Below are 18,461 nucleotides of genomic sequence, written 5' to 3'. Positions count from 1 at the left end.
GTAACTGAAAGACACGGCGGACGTAACGCTGTTGGAAAGGATGGGAATGCGCGCGCTACTCTCAGAAAATCCAATGCGCCGGTCGTTCCATCGATCAGCCCCAGGAATCTGCTCGCTGGACCACCCCCACCTTGCCAGGAGAGACCCACCCTTCCAACGGCACGTCCCTACCAACCCACTTTGCCGACGAGCCCACCCTGATTCCGCGAAATGCACCCAAACACGATGAACCGATGTTACAGGCCATTGTGCGAAACAATGCTTCTGGTAATTCACGCGATCATTGGTGGGGGAAATAAAATGCAGCCGGGGGTGGATAATTCAAGCATCCATGGGTCGAAGGCCTTTGTAAATGGAAGCTTGTAGTTACCTCCTTTTGTACAGGTTTAGTGATACGAATAGCGAGCAGATTTTAGCGCAAAGTTGCGCAATATATAGTCAGTCCTATAAATATTCGTACCTTCTATGTTTATTGAAGAAATTTGTCTAAATTAAATGATAGACGTCATCTTTCCAAATAAATTTTTCGTTATAAATATATATATACATGTCTAAAGTTTATTCGTGTACGTATTTATAATGAAACATTGATTTGGAAGCATCAAAACTATCATTTAATTTAGACTTTCTTCGATAGACATAGAAGGTATGAATACTTATGGGACTGATTGTATACTTGACTTGCACGATTTCATTATTCTCGCAATGGAAGTTATTCAAACAAGTGTATCAAAATCAATAACATTACCTTTTCCCGTCAATAACAGCTACTATGTTAAGGTAACGAGGAAGAAAATAAAATTTACCTACTGAAAAAATGGATCCCACCAACGACTGTCTACTCAGCACACTCGGAGACCACTTCAGTATTACAAACGTCATCATTTCGAACTCTAATAACTTGGCTGGCTCTCTTCAGGTTGTCAAGCTGGCCTTTCTCGGTGGAAACCAGCTGGCTATCGAGAAAGCCCTCGACGTCCCTGAGCGTCATGTCCATCTCGAACACGATCTCGTCGCTGCGCGTTCTTCCCTCGCTCTTTGTTCCGTCGCGGGGAACGGAACTGATCTCTATACACACCTCCGTGACGCCGTCGCCCTTATCGGTTATCCTTTTCGCTTCTCTGTTAATAGCGTTGCAAATATCCCGCCACAGATCTCTCTGACTCTCGTGCAAGTTCTCCACAAAACGCTGGAAAGTCTCCCAGTCCATTCCTTCGGTGTTCTCGAGAATTCGACGATAAAGCGACAACGTGTTCGCTGTTTTCTCGCACCTACTATCCATTATAGTTTTGAAGGAACTCTCGTTGTAATTAATTCTTCTGGTGATATTTCTGAAAGAATCGTTCGAATTATTGCTGGACATGTTCGACAGCTTGGCGCTCGAGTCGTTGGACTTGACGGACTTCGTCGATTTCATCGACGTCAAAGATTTAAAAAGCTGTTTCATCCTAAACTTCTTCCATCTGACGCTTTCAAGTTTCTTGGAAGTCTTTGACTTCGCCCCATCGTCGAGGAACTTCTGGTTCGGAAGCTTCGAATTCTCGCTAGGGACATTCGACGTAGTCTGTCCAATTGGAAAAATAAATTTCTCCTGATTCTCTTGACGCCGCGTTTTGTAAGAATTCTCGTTTCGCAAATTACGTTGCTCGTTGAACATCTGCCTAGAGTGTATGGACTTTTCGTCCGACTTGGATGGTCGAGACTCAGACCTTGGATGGTTTAACCCAAACATGAGATGCTTCGATGCATCTGATCTTTTACGGATCTCCTCGTGAACACTGCTTTCTTTATTCATTCTTTGCGGGGGATTCACCCATTCGCGTATCAGATTCTCTGCAGAGGAGGAACTGAAGGCTGTGGTGTCGCTTTGGCCAGACCGCGCCATGGAGCTCGACGCTTTGGTTAAATTCTCCAGCGAGTCGTTCTCCATTAAACACGAGATGCTTCCAAGTTTTCCACTGTTTTTCGATCCTGTTTTGTATTCGATCCATCGACAACGCTCCGCGTAATTTTTGAGTAGAGTTCCTCGACCTTCGTGTTTATCCTTGTTGGTCTCTTCTCGTTCGTGCATCCTGTACGGTGACTCTAATTGCGGATTGTAATCTCGACTAGCGTGCAGAGCGAAGGTGTCCATATCGTTGGAGTATTTAGATTGCACCCAAGCTCTATCGTCAAATTGCGAAACGAATTCCTTTTTCTTCGCCTCTGACGGTTCGACGCAGCCGCGTGCCAAATACGCCATTCTATCAATGATCGAAGCCGTGTTAACGGGGCTCGATGATTGATTTTGTTTGATCCCAATTTTTTGCATTGCGTCTAGACATATGTTCGTTCTAGAGTCGTTCAATCCTGACTTTGATTTTACGTACGAGATGTCGTTTATCACTTTTTCGTCGAATTCGTCGCCACTTTGGCGACTGGTTCGTGGCATTTTATGCTCTTTTTGTTTGTTGGACGACTGAGATGAATTCTTCGTCTGTTCTTGATCGAAGGCTCTCGCACGCAAGAAACTGCTTGGAAAATCGACAGTACTACAATTGGAATTAGTTTTCAGTCGTCCAGTCGTTCCAGAGTTGGATTTTCTTTTATCATTTTTTTTTATTTCCAATTGTTCTTCCTCTGAACGGGATAGCTTTGTAATTTGCGAGACGTCGACGCGGTCCTGTGATTCCATTTTAGACGATTTTGCGCTGTCAAGTGCTCGAGTTTTATCTCCTTTCGCATTTCTTTCGCTAGCTATGCTTTGCATAGTGGGTATTTTTTCTTGCGTTTCGTCACCATTTTCACGCTCGGCAATCATAATCTCAACTTGCTGAAGAATATTTGAACGTGGCTGGTCCCTCTGTTTAAAAGTTAAACTCCCTTCTCTCGAGCTACGGTCTTTGTTGATATTTTTGTGTCGTTTAGAAATAGGACTAAAATTTCTTTGCGTATCAAAACATTTTCTAATTTCTTCCGTTTCTCGTTTCTTTCTGAGACTATTCCTTTCCAATTCTCTGTACATTTTCGCGTCATTGTTCGATATTGCTTGCGTGTTCAGAAAGTAAGAAGTTCTGGGCGGTGATTGTCGCTGCTCGATGGAAACGTTTCTAGACTTCGAGCAACTGATCACTCCACAGTATTTACAGATTTTCATCGATGGATCGCTCGAGAGAATCTGTTCCAATTCTTTGCTGTTGTAGCGACCTATCAAAGCCTGTAATTTAATTAAAGTTTCCTGAAATCGATACGCGAACAGCCAAGCGTTTTCAGAGGACGATCGTTGAAGTAATTCAATAATTTTGTAAACTGCTCCTAATTCAACTAAAGGACCTCGCTCAATGTCCTTGCTAACTAGATTGACGAGAGAGTCGTCTGAATAATTGAAACATTTTTCATCAGTTTTTTCAAACACTTTCCTAATCGATTTTTCCATATCAGAATTGTACGCGTAGTATCTCAAAAGCAGATCGATATCGAATGGTTGATTCACGCTTCGAAGTGAATCTATTTTTTGCTTCGAAGATGGAAAGCACTCGTTTTTAATATTCGATTTCAAGGTTTCAGAATTTTCAATGCTCCTTCGAATGCCATTTCTAACGCGCGAATTGGAATCCTTAAAGCTGTCGCATTCGTGAATAGTACTTAAGGTGTTTGCAGAACGCGCACATTCAATGTCAGAAGTGGGCATTTTTGCAGGGGAATCGATAATTGTCACTTCGACGTACTTGTTTTCATTCATTTTTTGAATATTTTTTCTATTAAACTCTCGAAGTGATTTGAAAAAATATTCTCTTCATAGACTCCATTCTAATTGATTTTTGTTACAATTTAGACAGTAATTATATTTCATTAAACATGTTTGGTAAACGTGGTTTTAATAAATAACCTGTTCAGATGTGAGAGCTCTTTTTTATAACCTGAATATATCAAATATGCGCAGGTTATGTTCGTTGATTGAATACCAGAATTTGATATTCAACTATGTCACAGAATTATTCAGAATTGCACTGCAATGTTTTCAATTAAATTCCACGAAGTATGGAGATAACCCATTTCAAGCAACGTATTAACGAACCGTCTCTGACAATGTCTCCGACTCTGACGAAAAATCAACATTATTTTAAAAATTCACTTTAGAGTATCAATTATTCGGTGTAAATATTTTACTGGATCCATGTTTGAGTACACTTATAATTTTTTCGTGATAGAAATTGATCGATGATAATAACAAACATGTGTATGCAAGTACGTGACAAATGTCAAGTCTCCGCGTATTTGCCATGCACGTATAAAATATGACAATCGCTTTATGCATACTGACAGCTGCGATTTCACGTTCTTACCGAGATGAGAATGCCTCAAATAATGGTCGAGGCATTCGCAAAAGGTCTGATTGATAAGATCATGCTGGAAGCTTTCGACACCATGGATCCCAACGACGGTAAATTATTATTATTTTAAATAAACGATGTACACAATTTTTCAAGTATTTAGAAAGTATGCTTTGCAGATTTGTAGAATGCTAACATATGCTTTTAATGTAAGTTCGGTGTGTTTAACACGAGGGTGACTTGTACATTTATTGCCAAAGATATTAATTTTCAATAATTGTAATCAATAAAGAACCGCTGTCAAAGAAATTACGAATGCTGGGTGATAGAGAAGAACCAGCCGGTACCCAATCGCAGTCGACGCATGCATCGTTACAAATTCAAGACTCTGAAACCACGGAACTCATAGAGAAGATGGTATGCGGATTGCGTAACTTGCAAATTGGCGATTCAACTTGCGTGCCGTCGCTCTTATCTAACCTAGAAAAACAGGTAAATCGTGAAAAATCATGTTACCTATTTGCAATAAAGAGGAAATGGTAATCGAAATAAATAATAATGTAAAGTAAGTCACAATATCTGAGCTCATAGACCATGTGTGATTTAAGTCGCAGAAAAGAAGGATCTTCACCCAGAAATAAACACAATAACGTTAGAATAAAAATTAGGCGTAAGAAAATTCATAAAATCACATCCCAAAGACTAATTCTAAATATTTAACACGTCGAACAGGTGAAGCACGTCGTGTGCACCATCGACAGCGTTTCGACAGCAGAAGCACCCAAGGCAGCAGAGATGACCGTCACTCAGGGTCAAGGCGACGTGCACCAGATAATACATAACGCGGTTATCGAGACGCCAACGGATCCGTCGTGTGCTCGCAAGGAAAAGGAGATCCACGACTCGAACGAGATAACCAGAGTGTCGGTCAGCCTGCTCCATCGAATGATAGAGGAACTGGAAACGAAAGGGGACGAAGCCATCGACTTGGATCAAAACGAGTCCGACTCTGTTCGCCAAGAAGGGATCGCAGCTTGGGAGGAAACGGAGGAGCAGTTCATAAGAACCATCGAGAGCGTCGACGAGGAGGGTAACGTTGCTTTCCCATCCGAAAGTAGCTCTAACGATAATGACCACGACGAGCAATTATCAACTTTGTGCCTCGTACACGACAACTGCCTGGAGGAAGTAGTCGTCGAAGAAATAACGCCCTCGCCGCTTCCTGGCCTCTCCTCGTCGGAAATCGAACTCGACGAACGCAACAGCTTCTGCTCTGTCATGAACTCGCAACATCGGAAGAAGAAAGGAATGTTCCATAGAATACGAAAAATGTGGCGAAGAGCCTTCGGCTGCCGAAGGAATTGACGCAACGTCGAATCGTGGTTCCTGTCATCCTTCGACGGGGTTCAGGGACGCATGAGGACTCATCGAGAACGCAGCGTTTCAATGACCAGATGCAGACCTACATTTCGAGAAAGAAATGTCTCGTTAGCCCGCGACAACACGATGAAAATAACTTAGGCAGCTTAGTCATCGGCGGGTCACGGATAAAACGCGCAGCTCGCGTACGCCAAGTCCTCAGGAAGTTATACGAGACATGAAATAGATTCCCCGCGTTCCCAGAGACACCATGCTCCTAAACTAGCAGCCTACATCGGCATACAATTGTATCTGAAAAATTCCATATAATACAATAACTTTTCTGAGTTGTGCGAACGTCTCTAGTCTCTCGAACGGCGATGTTGCTTAACACATAGACTGATGCTTTTCGATACGCGTCGGGGGGGGGGGGATTACTATGCTTTATATAAAATAACATAACTCTGAAAGAAGAATTTTAGAAAATTGTTTTCGTACTACGTAGATACGTAGTTCTACGTATTTCTAGATAGCCTTCAGGAGGGGTTAAAGTAAGTGATCGAGAAAGAAGCAGCGCGAAGTGAGAGACGAGGAAGAGTAATCGTAGCGTGTTTTGTATAGATATAATTTATTATTTAAAACTAAGTAAGGAGCTTTTATTTATTTATTTTTTTTTTATTATATTTTCTCATTAATTATGATTTTATGATTCGATAGTACTCGTGAATTACTTTAACTTGTTTCGATTTAATGAATCACTAGTCGTGTATATCCTGCAAAATAGAAATGACGTAGCATTCGCTTCCAAAGAAATTTATGAAAATTGCAGAATTTTTCAACTTTCACAGAAGATTGACCCTTTAAGGTAGACACGGGAGTAGGGCGAATATCGAAGACATAACAGGCTATAACCGACGTCGAAGGCCGCTTGAAGTATATTTTCGTTTAACGCGTTCAGCCGACGATGCAGATCTGGCAGCCCCGGCATACGAACGCTATCGTTGGAAGCCATTTATCGTAGTAGGAAGCGCAGCTTAACCCGCGATTACCCCTCGAACTGTTTTTGGACCGCGACGTTGCCGATACCCATTTCCTCCGAGCTAAACCTTTCGAGCTGGACCTCCTTGTAATTCTCGTGTGTCGTGACCGAAGCGCCATCTGCAGAAATAAAATGAATAAATTTGGTAACACCCGGTAGCACTTCTGGTTCACGCTTCGTTCCGTTAACACCCAGTCGCACTAGATAGACCACAATGGTAAGTTCGCCACTTTCTTCTCGAATCCTCTATTCCTTTCATTTATTAATATAATTTCATCGTTGCTTTGTTCTTTTTTTTTTATTATTATTGTTTCAAAGTCCTCGGCTCTATCTTGTCTTAAATTCAAATTCCGCGCATTTCTCGAATTAAATACTACATGGTAAATTCAAACTGGAATTTCGAATTTTTAATGGCTGAATTAGCGAGAAATTTTTAACTTACAAAAAATTGATGAAAAAATGTTTTCCTTTACAGGCAGACCTCAGCGCCAAGGATGTCGAAAGTGAGTAAAATATACGGCAAATATCTGACTTGTGCGTACGTGTTTGATCTTGCTTGTGCGACGGAAGTAGGAAATAAAGAACGAGTTAAAAAAAGAAAAAACGCCAGTTTTGAGACGATAGTGAAGTATCGTGTGGATCCTGCGAACGATTGTACGCGATAGGAATGATCGATAGTGGAAATTATCCGTGAAGAGTTAAATGTCGCGAGGGTAGTAGCTTAAAGATGGAAGGAAAATGTGAGACTGACGCGTCCCCAGTAAGAAAGTAAAATATCATCGTAGATTAAATTAAATCGTGTGACACTTTCTGTGCGACGACTTAGACGACCTTTCCTAAAAATGAATTTTGTTCAGAATTCGCTAAGTATCCAAGGACAAACACGAAACGTTGAGTACATCAACGTTCCTGTAGTTACGAATTCTATTAAAACGAATCTTGTTCGAAACGCATTGAATATGGTCAATGGACGATACGAAACATTGATACCTAGACTCAATTTTATTTAGAACGCGTTTAAGGAGTATCAATAAGCGACACAAAATGTTGAATACACTCAATGTTCCTCTACTTGTGACTCTCAGTAAAATCTTATTTGAAATGCATTGAATCTATAGTTACAAGGGACATTCAGTACATCGACATTTCTCTGGTTGTAACTTCCATTAAACGAAATTTAATTTGAAACGCATTGTATATACACCAATAGACATCAAACATTTAATCCTCGGCATTCCTCTAACTGTAACTTCTGTTAAAATGAATTTTGTTTATAAATGTATTAAATGCATACCGGTAGACGTCACGAAACCTTGAATACCTCAACGTTTCTTAAATTGTCACTTCCATTTATCATCGTTGTCAAACTTTCGCCTGTATGAAACACAATCTTCGCGTGTCACGTGACAAACGTATTACGCAATTGCCAGTAACCGGTAAAGCAATGAGGTGTAATCGCCCCGAATGGTTAGCACCATTTCAAAAATAGTTGGTACTCTGTTCTTATATGGCTCGGCGGGGGTAATCTGACCCACTACTTCCACCGGCGAGTTCTTGAATCGGTTGCTGGGTGGGAGCCGCTGCGCCTTAAAATAGAACAATATTTTTGAACCAGGTACGCACGAAGAGCCACGCTTCAGCTGATATCAACCTAGATTTCACGTTTAACATTCTTCGTTTAAAACGACCGTGGAATTCTATGATAATTCGCTCAGTTTCTCGCGATTTCTCAACATCGGGAATTCGTGTAACGTCTTCAAAATAAACGACGAAGAAAATGGTGGCGCCTGATAGATGATATATAACCTCTTATAGCTTAGACGTTACTTGGCACGATCTACACATAAACGACCATCTCTAAATTTATATTATCGGTTTACTAAATCTTGCTGATTCCTGAAATTCGTCTTAAATTTCTGGCTAGTGCACAATAACGACAAAATTATACTTTTTCATTTACGATGCTGATGACCCCATAATAAACTTCAACGTTTTCTTTCCTTTTTTGCTAAACAGAGGCAGAATTCGCCTTTTCCATTTACGATGCCGACGGTTCCAACCAGATCGACGCCGTCGACCTTGGAAACGTCCTTCGAGCCCTGAACCTGAACCCCACGAATGCCACCATAGAGAAACTTGGAGGAACGAAGAAGAAGGGCGAAAAGCTGATGAAACTCGACGAATTCTTACCAATTTATGCCCAGTGCAAAAAGGACAAGGAACAGGGATGCTACGAGGACTTCATCGAGTGTTTGAAACTGTACGACAAACAGGAAAATGGAATGATGCTGGGAGCTGAACTGTCGCACACACTACTTGCGCTGGGTATTAACGTTTTTCATATTTTTATATACAGTTTAGATATACGTGGTCGTTTCAGATTTTTCAAATATCTTTTTTATCATGACCTGAAAAACATTATCACACCGGGAAACAGCAAACCTCGCTGGTGTAATATAAATTGTCGCGGAGAAGTTTGTATTCTTGACATTGACGTTTGTGAACTTTCAATTCAAGCATAAATGTCGATCGATTTACTGCTCGCATTCAAATGTGTTACAATTATAATGAAATACTGACATGGTATAATGTAGACAAATTATTATAAATGTAACGCATCTAAAGATGACCAGTAAAGTGCTTCGAAACGTTCATCTTTGAATCGAGAGCCTTCGAACGTGAATAAACAAATTTTATTTACCTAAAAATAAAATTTGCTTCGTCCATTTTCTCTCCCAGCTCAACGCACTTTCGTTTCTATAATCGAACACTTCCTACAGCTGGCAATGACCCGTACGCGAAATTTAAAATGGCGTAGCGCGAGTAGATGAAGCTAAGTTTAGAAACAATGGCCAACGATCGTTGTACGTGTCCTGATAGGTGAGAAGCTTGCCGAGAACGAAGTGGAACAGGTGCTGAGGGAATGCATGGACCCTGAAGACGAGGATGGCTTCATCCCCTACGCCCGTAAGTATCGTTTCGTGTCCAGGGAGGAGGTACACGCGTCTGGGGATATTCACGAAGACGGAAAGAGTGTTAGATGAGTTGCACCAGCGAGTCACATTAACGTAGAGCATCGTTACGCCGAAGAGAAGCAGTTTAAAGAGCCGTAGGAAATGCGTTATGCAAGTTTTGGCAGTAGACGTGATTAATTTTGCAAGTAGAAAATCTAAAGCAGCACTCCGCCACCCTACCAACGTTCTGATGTTTCCTAGTTCACAGTACTGGTAGCGTAAATCCTTAGAAGATTTTATACAGCTGCTCTGAATATCTATTCGTATCAAGTTGTAACAATACGTGATTAATTATGCAGTAGAAAATCTAAAACAGCACACCACCACTCTCCAACGACCCTTTGTGTTTCCTCGTTCAAAGTACCGATAGTGTAAACCCTTGAGTAATTTTGTACAATTGCCTAAATTCAAAATATCCAACCCTGTCAAGTTTTGACAATAAATGTGACTCATGCGTCAATAGAAAATGTAAAAAAAGAGTCCTCCATTTTGCCACCATCCCTTATGTTTCTTAGTGCATACTCCTGGTAATGTAAATCCTCGGAGAAACATCCAATCATTTCAAGTTTTATCAGTAGGCGTGACTAATGTAGCAATAGAAAATCTAAAACAACAATCTTCCACCCTCCCAACATCCCCATCGTTCCTAGTGCACATTACTGGTAGCATAACCCTTGGAGAATTTTATAGAGCTGCTCGATATATTCAGCCATGTCAAGTTTTGGCAGTAGACGTGATTGATTTTGCCGTAGAAAATTTAAAGTAACAGTCCCGCATCCCCTCCAACCATCCCCAATGTTTCCTAGGTCTGGTAGCGTAAGCCCTTGGAGAATTTGACACAGCAGCCCGAACCCGAAACGCCCAGCCGTGTCACGAAAGCGAATAAATCATTCGGGCCCCAGTTTCCCCGTCATTTGATGTCTCCACATATTTTGTGTTCCACAGCATTCTTGAAGAAGATGATGGTGCTATTGTAAGCAAACCGGATGAGAGTGTCACGAAGGTCGTGCTTCGTAAGTACATCCTGTAGAATACGTCTCCATGTGTCGTTTGCCATTGTTTTCCCCTTCTTCTTGTTCTCTTGTTGTTTTTCTGTCATACTTTTGTCTGCAAACTAATACCATTTGACCGCCTTCTCCCCGCCACGCACATCTTGCAAAATATAGGACGCAACGAATCAACCTCCCAGGGATGCTGAAATCGATAACCCGCTTCTCGTACAAACGCTTAAAGATATTCGTGCACGAGGTCCGTGACTCAGGGGTGTCGTGATGCTGACTTCGCGAAACAGTCACGCCCGACACCTTTTGAGATTCTGTATCGATCACGAGGATTCGGTTGAAGAACCCTTTTCGTGATATCGATTCCAGATGACGCGTAGTAAATATTTAGAGACGATTTTACCATAACGAAGTCTAAACTTCAAGTCTTAATCTTTGTAATTTAACTACTATTCTGTAACGTAGAAGAAAGATTTGATTTATTTTTTTCTCTTAACTTTTTCCTAATTTTAGACAGATACTTTCGAAGAGGAAAATTAATACACCAAAGGTAAAAGATCTATAAGAAGGGTCGCGTCACGAATTTTTATGATTCAAAACAAAATTTTGATTTGTCGAGCTTTCAAGCTTTCTCGAAACTGAGATCATATTACATGGTTTCCCGTGATCGTATACAATGTCTTGATATTGCAAATGAAACTTTCTTAATGCTTATCATGTTCGACATTGCTTATATCTGTGTATTTGGCGCAAAGCTCGACTGCCACAGCGTTCCACAGAAACCGCGGTTCTACGACTGTAAGCAATTTTTGACGTTGCTCACTGTCAGTCGACTTGCGCCGCTGTTACGTCGAATGAAATTAATATGAACCGTTTTGTTTTTAGCGTTCCTTCGTAGACTGTGCGATAGAGCAGCAGCAGAGGATTGAAGTGACAACGCGATCGCCGTAATGTCGGCATACATCCGTCGGCAAACTCCACGTCAACGAGGGACACGTCTGTTCGTTATATTCATCATACCATTCATCCCCTGTTAAAAATCATCGAGCGCGCCTAATCACAGCACATTTTTCACATCGACGCGTGAAACAATGAAACACATTCTGAAACAACATCGTCGTTACCATGCCTTTCGACAGAGAAATATAAAATTGTCAATTCTGAAGACCAACAAAATTGCCGCGAATGTAAGGACAATGTAAGGGCTGCTCGCAGGATCCATAGAATCATAGACCTTCGATCAGACTCGATCAGCCTTGCATTGTCGTTAACCGTAATATAATTTGAACGAGGACGATGTATAATATTTTATGAATATCGTAATATATAAATGTATGTATTAACATTGTACAGAACCGAATGAAAAGATCAATGTTATTTTACTTCTTACTGTTAATTTAATAAACTATACCCCTCGTGTAACGAGGAGTGCCAAAAAAGTCTCACGTTGTCAACAATTTTCCGATGGAATTCGAGGGATAGATAACTTGTAAATTTTACGTCACGTTTTGTGTTGTTTCAAATTTTGTTAAACAATATTTAGAAAGTAATTGGCAGTTTTAGTTTTGTCTGAATTGTGAATTTATTGTATCTTTGAATTTGAAACTCAAACTATTGCATTCTACTAAAGATAGGAGTTTAATAGATTATTTATGGCAGAATTTTGTATGTTATGTTGTTTTATATTGACGCGAATTCAACGGTACACCGAATATAATTTCTCATATGATATTTCCAGAGTAGACAATAAAATTATATGTTTCAGGTGTATTCGAGAGTGTATGAAATAGCACCCTGCTTTAGAAAAAAAAAAAAACTGCATTTGCCGATACGAACGAACTGAGATGGCACTTCTTGTAGATGCCACCAGAGAGCCTTTCATATCCTATCCTACTGATGCAAAATTTTCATCAGTACCATATGATCCTGCCCTGATTCCAAATGCAATGGGAAATTTATCCGCAGTATGAGCATTTTATAATATAAAAAAAAAAATCTTTCCCAAGGAAATACTTCTGCTTTTCTGAAATACTTGTTTTTTATCTTCTTTTCAATGAACAACAATGAATTCTGAGAAGGGGAGGAAGTACCCATTCGGTAAGGTAGAGTACACTGTCGATATTATAGAACACTCTGCTCATAAGATTCCGTAATGTAGAGCACACAATCGGTAACATATCTTTATTCAAATGTGTAAAATAAATTATTATTTATTTGCATTCGAATGAATTTTTATCCAAGAATATCAAGAACTGTATTCATAATTCCTGTATAAAATTCAATTTACTCGTTATCGTTATGTAAACTATTTAAGCAGGCCTCCATTAAAATAATAATCCGAATAAACCTCAACATCAAACTCTGCTATAGGCGACAGCAACAACTCGACAAAAATAATGCCCAACAAACGCGGCGGAAGAAAAATTCTACCAACCACAGAAACCTGCACTGAAAAACCTTACATAGAAGCCCCCAAGGGAGGGCAACCAATAGACGCGAACGCACACCGCTCGGAGCGCGGAGGGTTAAATGATCGACGGGGGTTGCGGTCCGTCTGGAAAAAAAAAGGGTGAACGCGCGATGCGCGGATCGCTATCTCCCTGTCTGCGATGCGGCTACGAGTCCCCGTGTTTACCTGAGAAACGCACGAATGGCAAGAGGTTCGTAAACGCTCGGTGATTTCCGATGCCGAGGCGTGGGGCCTTCGGGCGATCCCGGAAAGCCGGCGGTCGAGTCAGTCAGTTCAAACGCGTCGCAAGTGTCGCGCACATCGTCTTCCGGCTCGATCGCACCGCGTACTCGAGGAAATCGTTTTCTCTCGACATCGTTACGATTCCGATCTCAGGCTGTGACGTTTAATCGCGACGTGCCGCGACGTGCGAACGACGACTGCGTGAAAAACCGGTCGCAGCGAGGAAACCCGACCATCCTCGCCTGTAACGAGAGTGACACGCAGAGTCGTCTAGCCGAAAATGACGGATGTGCAAATGAATCCAAGCAAGGACGTCGCTGACAGCAGATTCCTGAGGAACGACCACGACGACTTGCAGCGAACAGGTTGGTGTTTTCTTAACCGCGCGTTTCGCGACGCGAGACTATTTTCGTTTAAACGAGCTTGAACCGCGCAGCTCGTCGCCGGAATACGCGCCTCGCCATCTTGGCCAGCAAGGTGTCAGAAATTCGCGTCGTTTTCCACGATCTCTGAAATACGTTGCGTTATTTCCACGTCGAATTCTATGTAGGTACTTGGATAGTTGACGGAAATGATCGCGAATGGGTAGTTAGCGATTTCTTACGCTTCGCGATGGGTGTTTACTCTCGAGTGGAAACAGGCGTGCGAGGGTGTGTGTTTAGCGAGTTTTAAACGGCGGTTTTTAGCTCTGTGATTTATGGATCTATTTGGACAGATTTTATTTTACTTCCTCGATGGTATAGATAACGGAGTTTAAGATAGCTTGTATGACTCCTGGAAGGGTACCTGCGAATTGATTATTATTCCTGTCGTTAGGGCGATGAGACGGAGTCTGGGGTGAATAAATTAAAAAGGAATTTCAATTTTCACGTAGCTATTGTATTAATAAAAGAGAGTACTCGTCTACGTCGAATTAAAATTATGAAGACGTTTCCTTTTTATAGTTTCGTTAATGTATGTAGCTTATGATCTTTTTATATAATTACATATTAGAGTATTTAGTTATGATTTTTAGTTTATCTCCTGATAAATATCCGTCTCTTACGGTAAATAAACTGAAACTGAACCTCGATGTTCATACAGTATTTGTACAAACAGTAGAATCATTGACGCGCAGGGTATTGACCTGACTTAGGTAAACACTTTCGGGGATGATTCTACGAATCAAGATGAGAAGCAATCATGAATTATGAAATAGTGTTCCAGGTTTTGTGTCTAAATTATTAATTGATTAATATCTCCTAAAACTAAGATTTTATTCAATTTTGCCTTCATTATATGAGATAGAGAATAAATGTATTCGACTTATTTACACACAATTTAATTCTTTTTAAGATTTATTTAAAACATTTCGAAAAATCTTTACATCTCGCGGGTATACATCGTATACATAAAAAGAGAAAGATAACCATCAGTAAACCGTAAAATACATTTCTCCGTTAAAAAACACATTTTTCAAATTTTCCTAAAGTTAACAAATTTATTACTATAATTTTCATCGATTAATAACTAAAGTACAACGCTTGTGGAGCAATTTCGCCCTCTATAGACCTTGCCAGGGATAGGTCAACGCCCTGTACAATTCAGGAGCGAAGAAGAGAATTTAAACTAATTTTGTGTCTGTCAAACGGTATGAGCAAATAGCCAAGACGTAAATGAATAAAATTTAATAATCAGAGACTCTACGCATTTATTACACGTCATTTATAGGATAGTGCGAAATGGGCTACACCGGATGACTCGTTGACTTGTCAGTATCGCAATCAGTCACTCTTTTTTGCGAAATGACATACTACTATCGTTCAGTCGTGTTATAATTGATCGAGTGCGGTAGCGTGCATGTCTGGGAAGATTCACTGTTAATTCTTTCTGCCTATCCGAATGTTAGGTGTGTCCGCAGACTTCTATTTATAAATAATGATTGATATAAATTTAAAGATAAATGTATAGTAAATAACACTCGAGAGTTAATTGATGCACATATTTCGGGTTTCAAAGATGAATTACCCGTCGAATTTCTGATCGAAAGAAGCTAATTATTCTCGCTGTCAATTGTATCTGCAATAATAATCGGGCAATTAGGAACTGATCCAACACATACACACGCTGTTTCACACCGAACACTGTACATACAATAGCCTCGGTGTCCGGGGGTATTAGACTCTGGACGATGAGAAAACCTGCGTACAATATTGAATCGTAAGACTGGGAAGTCTTTTAGATGGTGATTAATTCGATGCAAGGCGCTGTCGGATACTCGTGTATAATTAATTTTACACCTCATCTGGTTCTGGATTTCCTTAAATACTGCCAACCACGGCTTACCATACATTCATAATTAAATTCTTTTTTACTCGACAAAGGCATACTCTCTCAATTTTCAAATGTGAAAATATCACTTGTCAGAACTGAACATTGTTATCGTTCACCTTAAATTTTTATTTGCGCGAATGAAAGTCACGATAGCGTAATTGTCAGTCATTTGCAAGGTCGTTTAGCATGTTACAGAATATTTATAGAATACTCGCGTAAATTTCTTGCTACTAACTCGTTAACTAGTTCGCAAACTTTAATTTGGCATACTACCGTTCCTGTAAGCGAGGCATGCTGCCGTCAATTTCCTTGCCAGCCAAACGGGATCGGAAAATCGACTGAAAAATCGACCGTATCGCATACCGGTTAGGAAATTGTCGGGCGTCCAGGAGTTAACAATGTTTTGTGGGCGTGTAATTGCAAAATTGACCGAGCTCACTTCGACGACGTGCTCAAGACCTTAATCGAATGACCCACACCCTCACCCTGGTCCTCAAATGGTAAACGGTGAACGAACCAACATCCCCAATTTGTTCGTCACTTTTGGAAAATTTTACAAAGGATCCCATTATCTTAATTTTCGTCTAGTCTCAGCACCTACCAAAGCGATTATTCGAAAATTAAAGTACTTGATTATCGAACAGAGTATCATAATAATTCATCTAAAGAGTTTTCCAACAGGAACCTCGAGATTTCATTTATCAATAAAACACAAACGGTATTGAATATTTTCGATTTTTTTATTTTAAATGAAAGCACAGTAACTACAATCAAATAGTAAAAGGTGATGTTTAAGTGTCCATCACGACTGTCAAGTTTACCTTGTTGTTGAAAATCAAAATCCTATATTCTTTTTTGGAAAACTTTTTAGTTCCAAACATTTTCTGTGAATGAATCTCTGCAAGCATCCTCGGTTAAATGAATGATTTGTTGAAGTTAATGACGCCACTAATATGCGAATACCTAACGTTACGTGAGTGCTTATCGTTACACGAGTAAGAGGCCAAGGTCCTTCTCGTTACCTACGTTCCGCTTTAAGCCCTGTCGTACCTCGTGATTATTAGAACGATTTGCATCACGCTCTCGCACTGGTCGACTGTTTATGCAACTAAACTATGCCTATCAACGCCAGTTAACTCCACTTCAGTCAATGTATTCCCAAAAATTTTATTCCTTTGCACACTTCCGTTCGTAACGTACTGGCTATTTGTTCGACCAGCTTGGAGAACGCAAATTTATACAGGGATACTACTTTCTGAACGAATCTTCTTCATTTACTCTGTTATATTTGGAAGTCATGAAAATGGAATGTTCTAAATATTTGTTTACAAAAGCATAATGAACTTATAAAGTGTTTGTCAGGAAACACGAAATATTTAGTATGATGATTTGTTCTGAATACATCTCCTTTAGTGATAAATTATGTAGTTTTTATTTTGGTTGTATTTTGCAGACAAACAGCAAAGCGACACCAAAAGAGATGAATCTTTCCTGCATTCACCTTAGATTACTCGAGAAGTTTTTTATGATCCATATTACTCCTACGACCAGTTCTGTCCTGTTCAAAGTATTTATACATATCCGATACCATCTATTACTATGCAGTCTGACAAGTGGACTTTTTCCCCGTGTACAACGTTTAGCAAGGTAACCGTGTGGGCAAACACACGACTCCACACTTTAGTAATCCCGATCTACGAGTCGTTAAATAACATTGAAACATCATACGCCGCGAGAAGCTTAGGTTTCGTATACAAACTGTGCTGTCAAGTCTTTAACGAACGAAACCTGAAGAAGTTGTTTTTAAGGTGAGCTGATTTTAACGGGAGAATCTAATCATCCCACTTTTTGTGAGTCAAATATTGCATACTCATTCGTAATAATTTTGCCACCGTATGATTAGGGAACAAGGTACTCCGATAGTAATGATCCTCAATGTCATCGCAGTTCCTGCTTCTTGCATTGTCAAGACACTTGAATTGCTATCATCAATTTCATTAGAACGTATCATGAATGTTTTTTTTTTTCTTATACATTTAAGTTTTATAAAAATTGAGCCGAGTTTCAACGAACAGGAAGCATGCTGTGCTTAGGTCGAGCGAAACATGGTTAACACACAAGTTTCTTGTATAAAATTAAAAGCAACCTTCCACAACACTATTTCCTATTGTTAACCCGTAACTGGTACACCTGAGTCCTGGGAACAGAAGAGAAACTATTTTCTCTGCTGCAGAGAACTAGGTTATAGTAGCGAGCTGGCCTATCTGGTATTCTCTTAACTCTTAATTGGTTCTGAGCCTGTGATGTTATTGTTCGGATAGTTCATTCAGCTCTCCTGTGATAGAGTTCAGATCTCATGGACCTAGGTGCATCGTTAAAGTGACTCTTTCTAATATCAAGACTTTCGAGTTTTGCACTATTTCGAGCTACTTTATTCTTAAGTATATTCTACATATAAACGTCTCTAGCCATTTCTTTTTTCTTAATGCATATTCTTTGTCTAATGCATATCCTGCCTACTCTTTCTTTTCTATTTTGCCTTCTAAGTCGATAGTTTCATTTTTAAACTCCATCAACCCAATCTACAAAGTCAGCTCTATGAAAACGCGTTTTCATATCGTCCCCTATACTTCAGTTCTACAGAGAGTCTAGGTATACATATTATAAAAGCTTATCAGCAAAATGCTATTGAAAATGTTGGACTAAGCGATATCCGCTTGCTCAGCATAG

General features: G+C 40.1%; 3 protein-coding genes across 4 annotated transcripts; 2 read left to right on the top strand and 1 right to left on the bottom strand.

Annotated features, from left to right (window-relative positions):
- Window positions 1–838: 838 nt before the first annotated feature.
- LOC128875211 (uncharacterized) lies at window positions 839–3,721 on the bottom strand. The gene is made up of 2 exons (XM_054120598.1): window positions 3,370–3,721; window positions 839–3,333 (listed from the first exon to the last, which is right to left on the bottom strand). Exons 1-2 carry the CDS (start codon window positions 3,719–3,721, stop codon window positions 839–841), a joined length of 2,847 nt encoding a protein of 948 aa, XP_053976573.1.
- A 608-nt stretch (window positions 3,722–4,329) lies between these two features.
- LOC128875769 (uncharacterized) lies at window positions 4,330–5,893 on the top strand. The gene is made up of 3 exons (XM_054121640.1): window positions 4,330–4,423; window positions 4,606–4,805; window positions 5,046–5,893. The coding sequence occupies exons 1-3, from the start codon at window positions 4,330–4,332 to the stop codon at window positions 5,676–5,678; spliced, it is 927 nt and encodes a 308-aa protein (XP_053977615.1). The 3' UTR covers window positions 5,679–5,893.
- Window positions 5,894–6,794: 901 nt separating this feature from the next.
- Window positions 6,795–12,496, top strand: LOC128875772 (myosin light chain alkali). 2 transcript variants are annotated; one of them, XM_054121645.1, is made up of 6 exons: window positions 6,796–6,928; window positions 7,187–7,214; window positions 8,728–9,036; window positions 9,592–9,678; window positions 10,671–10,738; window positions 11,612–12,496. In XM_054121645.1, the coding sequence occupies exons 1-5, from the start codon at window positions 6,926–6,928 to the stop codon at window positions 10,700–10,702; spliced, it is 459 nt and encodes a 152-aa protein (XP_053977620.1). In that variant the 5' UTR covers window positions 6,796–6,925; the 3' UTR covers window positions 10,703–10,738; window positions 11,612–12,496. The 2 variants fall into 2 exon arrangements, with proteins under 2 accessions (XP_053977619.1, XP_053977620.1); XM_054121644.1 differs by lacking the exon at window positions 10,671–10,738 and having other exon boundaries at window positions 6,795–6,928.
- The last annotated feature ends 5,965 nt before the right edge of the window (window positions 12,497–18,461 follow it).

Source organism: Hylaeus volcanicus, chromosome 4 (genome assembly GCF_026283585.1).
Source record: "Hylaeus volcanicus isolate JK05 chromosome 4, UHH_iyHylVolc1.0_haploid, whole genome shotgun sequence".
NCBI lineage: Eukaryota > Metazoa > Arthropoda > Insecta > Hymenoptera > Colletidae > Hylaeus > Hylaeus volcanicus.
Note: the sequence above shows the minus strand (reverse complement) of the source record. Positions and strands in the feature narration are given on the sequence as shown.